The following is a 609-nucleotide window of genomic DNA, read 5'->3' on the forward strand; positions in this document are numbered from 1 at the left end:
GGTGGGGAATTTATAGACAGATCTATTGAAAGTTCATCTAAAATGGCTGCTGGAAGTCAGGCTTGATCGGGGTTTTTTTGGGGGGGGGGCCTTCTGCAAGCGCTCCCGCGAGTGCTTCCCCAAGGGGCGCAGAGCCTCCAGCGGCAGGCGTTTACTATCTGAGGGGGTGCAGGAAATGCCGAGCATAGGGGGAGAGGGGTGTCTGTCCGTCTGTCTCTGTGTGTGAGTGTTGTGTGTGTGTGTGTGTGTGTGTTGCAGTACAGTGGCACGCCGAAGGGTCCTTCCCCCGCCCCCCAAGCCTCTCTTTGGGGTACCCCCCCCGGCACCCCCGGGTCGGTTGGGGGGGAAGGTGACGGCCCTCCTTTTGTCTTGCAGCCACCCCCTCTTCCCCCTCCTGGCCCTCATCTTCGAGAAGTGCGAGCTGGCCACCTGCACGCCCCGGGAGCCGGGCGTGGCGGGGGGCGACGTCTGCTCCTCTGAGTCCTTCAACGAAGACATCGCCGTCTTCGCCAAACAGGTCAGCGCTCCTGCGGGGGTGTCCGTCCCCCTCCCCCTTACCCAGCATTATGAACTCGCTTGCAAGGGGTCTTGGAGGGAGGGGGGAGGGGA

The 609-nt window shown here is 62.7% G+C and overlaps 1 protein-coding gene across 2 annotated transcripts in view; it reads left to right on the forward strand.

Moving 5' to 3' along the window:
• Positions 1-609, forward strand: part of MEIS1 (Meis homeobox 1) — a 265,872-nt gene that overhangs the window by 5,630 nt on the left and 259,633 nt on the right. For both annotated transcript variants that reach the window (XM_015418907.1, XM_015418906.1), the window contains exon 3: positions 376-517. In XM_015418907.1, the coding sequence (XP_015274393.1) occupies positions 376-517 (142 nt within the window). The remainder of the gene's footprint in view (positions 1-375; positions 518-609) is intronic.

The sequence above is a fragment of the Gekko japonicus genome, unplaced genomic scaffold (assembly GCF_001447785.1).
Source record: "Gekko japonicus isolate JY-2015 unplaced genomic scaffold, Gekko_japonicus_V1.1 scaffold2165, whole genome shotgun sequence".
In the NCBI taxonomy this organism is placed as follows: domain Eukaryota; kingdom Metazoa; phylum Chordata; class Lepidosauria; order Squamata; family Gekkonidae; genus Gekko; species Gekko japonicus.